This window comes from Microtus ochrogaster, chromosome 5, assembly GCF_000317375.1.
Source record: "Microtus ochrogaster isolate Prairie Vole_2 chromosome 5, MicOch1.0, whole genome shotgun sequence".
Classification (NCBI taxonomy): Eukaryota; Metazoa; Chordata; class Mammalia; order Rodentia; family Cricetidae; genus Microtus; species Microtus ochrogaster.
In genome coordinates this window covers 33,899,520-33,902,733 of record NC_022012.1, presented here as the reverse complement: position 1 = coordinate 33,902,733, position 3,214 = coordinate 33,899,520, and the positions used below count along the sequence as shown (strand labels likewise).

The 3,214-nt window shown below is 40.0% G+C and overlaps 1 protein-coding gene across 2 annotated transcripts; it reads right to left on the bottom strand.

Moving 5' to 3' along the window:
- Positions 1-345: 345 nt before the first annotated feature.
- Positions 346-2,842, bottom strand: Tmem225 (transmembrane protein 225). Of its 2 annotated transcripts, none has more exons than XM_005347126.2 (4): positions 2,460-2,842; positions 1,753-1,899; positions 1,364-1,498; positions 346-645 (listed from the first exon to the last, which is right to left on the bottom strand). In XM_005347126.2, exons 1-4 carry the CDS (start codon positions 2,638-2,640, stop codon positions 428-430), a joined length of 681 nt encoding a protein of 226 aa, XP_005347183.1. In that variant the 5' UTR covers positions 2,641-2,842; the 3' UTR covers positions 346-427. The 2 variants fall into 2 exon arrangements, with proteins under 2 accessions (XP_005347183.1, XP_005347184.1); XM_005347127.2 differs by having other exon boundaries at positions 1,364-1,477.
- Positions 2,843-3,214: the final 372 nt, after the last annotated feature.

The following is a 3,214-nucleotide window of genomic DNA, read 5'->3' as shown; positions in this document are numbered from 1 at the left end:
ATTGTCTAGACGAATATCAGTTTGAATTAAAAAATCTTCCAGTAGTGGAAGAAATAAGAAAGAATGGAATGTTTAAATTTTATAAAGTGTTTATAATATTGCTTTGTCTTTCCATCAATATGTTTAAAATATTACAAGTGAAACAAGAAGTATTCTATACTGTTATAGAGTTAACAGTGCATCCAATATTGTTTATTTAAAGTGTATTAATAACAAATATAGAGGGAATTGGTTATCAGGTCAAGATTAAAAAAGTGACATTTTCTAAATCTTTCCATTGACCTCAATGTATTCATATATACATATTCAGAATGTCATACACAGATGCAATGATTGGGTACACATGTATACACACACACACACACACGTGCACACACATACATACAGCCACTTCCATAGCAATGGGCAAAAGGTCGATATTGTTAAGTCATAGAGCCCAGGTTACACGACGCGTTTGGACATGTGGCTTGTTCAAGCTGCCATCCTTTGAGATGGTGGAGTGCACATGGACAATGCTCCGAGGCATTATAGTGCGCTCTGGAAGGGAAATAACTTGGATTGAATTTCCATTCAGCTTTTTGCCACTGCCTTCTCTGTTCAGTAAGCAGGCACATCTATTTGAGGATTGTATGAAACAGAAGATACCTGGAGACAGAGAAATAAGGAAGCAGGATTAGTGTACTGTACAGAGGTGTGGGACCACTTTGTTCCAAATCCTGAGAAGACTCTGACCATTGGGCCTAGGGAATACTTTCCAGCTACTCTTTGGAGTCATCCTGGAAGAATGCATAAGTCAGAGGAAGTGGAATATTCCACAGTATCTTCAGAGAGTCTCAGTTCCCTGAGAAGGGTTCATTCTCAATGAAGAGATGCTTATACATTGGTTCTTTGGGGAGATGCAATTTTTATGAAATTTTAAAGACTTCCCAGGAGAAGGAGAAGAGGACCTCTTGGATCTTGTGGGTCCCTCTTGGGTCAGTTTTGATGCTGGCTCTCTTGTAATTGCTTTGGCACCACACTGTTTTTCTTGGCTCCCTGGTCCTCTCTAAGACAATAACCTTGTCCTCAGCCACTGCTTTTGGTGGTGACTTTCATGGTTTGTCTCTGCCTTAAAGTTGTGAAGGTACTAAAAACACTAAAAAGGAGATGATGAGAGGTGCTTTTGGAGACAGAGATGGCTTACCCTGTCCAATTTCAGCTTTCTGCTTCTAAGAACTGTTTGGTTAGTCCAGGTGATTTTTTCACCTTTTAAAGCATGGGGTTTGTCATCTTCTCCTTGATCTTTTATTTTCATTACTTCATACTTCTCTCTGTGTGGATCGACTGATTCCCATCTCTCTTCTAGGCCCCTGAGGATACTCACCACAGGTAAGAAATAGTGCGATGGCTAAGTAGACAGTGAAAGTGATCCGTTTGACCTTGTAACTAACGAAGTATACATCTTGACCTTTATTTAGCTTGTGATAATACATAGAGACTGCATAGAACAAAAGGCAACCTAGTGTTCAAATGAAAGAATTTTTTCTCAAGAAGTTTCTTTAAACTTATTAGTCATGTCTTCACCCCCTCCCCCATTCACCTTACTTCCCAAACTATCCCTTCCAGCACAGCTTTTCCTTAGAGTGATCATAGTTAGTGATAGATACAATTCAGAAATCAAATAGTTGGAAAGGCTACCTATTTAAAGATTACAGGTGGGAACCCCCAAGCCCATTGCAATTTCCATTCAAACCAGTGAAGCTAGGAAATTACCTGTGAAGAAATTCATGAAGCCAATAATGAGGTGCACACACTTATTTTGAGAGATCATAGAGGTGTACTGAAGACCTAAGGCCAAGTTAAGATACATGGCTATGTTGAGACTCATCATCATCATGCTTTTGATTATCCCCAGGCTACCTGTTGGGAAGCAGAGGCTGTACTAAGAGGAATGTATTTCTTCCCGACTTGCTTCCACAATGGTCTAGGTCAATCTTTCATGAGGATCCAAAAAACTCAGATTGCAAAAGGAAGAAAAAAATAAAGAGGCAGTGTACTTGAGACAACTGAGAGATCTATCAGAAACTTAGTGTCTTTTAAAGATTTTTTTTTATAACTCATAGGTTTTTAAGTACCTTACTCCATGCATCCTCTCCTAGGGATGCTGAAATCCATTTGCCTTTTAGTCAGCCATTTTTGTCATACCCCTCATGTCTAGTTGTGCTGATTACCTTCCTGCTACTTCCCAGGCTTATCAAAAGTCCAGGCTTATCAAAAGACAGTGAGATCCTAAAATTTTCTCTCAAAATCTAAATGGTGAAATTTTAGAGTTTTCTTTCATTATGTTGTATATGTGAAGGGCTTATTGTTGCCTGAGAAAGTTGCTTCCAGGAATAATGAGTAAGTTGAGTAGATAATAAAAGTCAAGGAACCATGGGAATTTCCTCTCCACCCACCACTTTTCATAGTACAGTTCTGACCTTCAGGCCAATAAGCAGGGCAGCAACCCAGCCATGGACTGTGGGTAGTCTTTTCCTTTCTCAGTTTGGGAATTAATTCCACCCAGTTTTCCATGACGATGCCCGTTACCAACATGAGTATGGCCCCACAGGAGAAGACCATGTTGGCATTCTGGATACTTTTGTCTGGGAGATGGATCATTGTGGATAAAAATTTCTATCCGAGACTACCACCAATGTTTCACATGTCTTTTCTTTGATGAGTTAGAAGATGAAGGATGGAGTCTGAATGTTCACTGATTGCAGAGGTGTTGCCAGAGATATCGGTAGAGGCAGAAGTTGAAGTAACCTGGAGAGGAGAAAAAAATAACTTCCTGTTTTTACCATTCATACATAAAGGGCAGACTGTTGTCAGAGCAACAAACTGCCATGGAATCCTCTGTCTGTTGGTTTGACCCTTGACCTTGGGCCATAAAGCATTGGAGCAACAAAGCTATACAACAGTTCTTTGAGAGAGCTATAGTGTGGCAAGGTCTTATACCACAGAAAAAAGATATCAGAAACAGACTCTAAAGACTTTTGACAGGCATAACTGAAGAAGTTCCCTATTGCAGTGAGAACCATGTGTACTGGGGTGAGTTGACACTGGGTGAAGTCTGTGAAGAGGAGAATCCTCAGGTCTTCTGGACAAGCGCTCAGTTAATTGGCACCATAAAAGGGAATGCCCATCAGAAATTTTGGATGTGTTGTAGAAACTCAGGTCTTCAATGTGGTTT

What these genes read in the sequence shown, in the direction of transcription:
- Tmem225 (XM_005347126.2), bottom strand. Translation starts at nt 2,640, where the DNA reads ATGATCCATCTCCCAGACAAAAGTATCCAGAATGCCAACATGGTCTTC. An exon ending in CCCTGCTTATTGGCCTGAAG is followed by an intron (nt 1,900 to 2,459) that starts GTCAGAACTGTA and finishes GCTTCCCAACAG; the next exon opens with GTAGCCTGGGGATAATCAAA. An exon ending in CTTCATGAATTTCTTCACAG is followed by an intron (nt 1,499 to 1,752) that starts GTAATTTCCTAG and finishes TTTGAACACTAG; the next exon opens with GTTGCCTTTTGTTCTATGCA.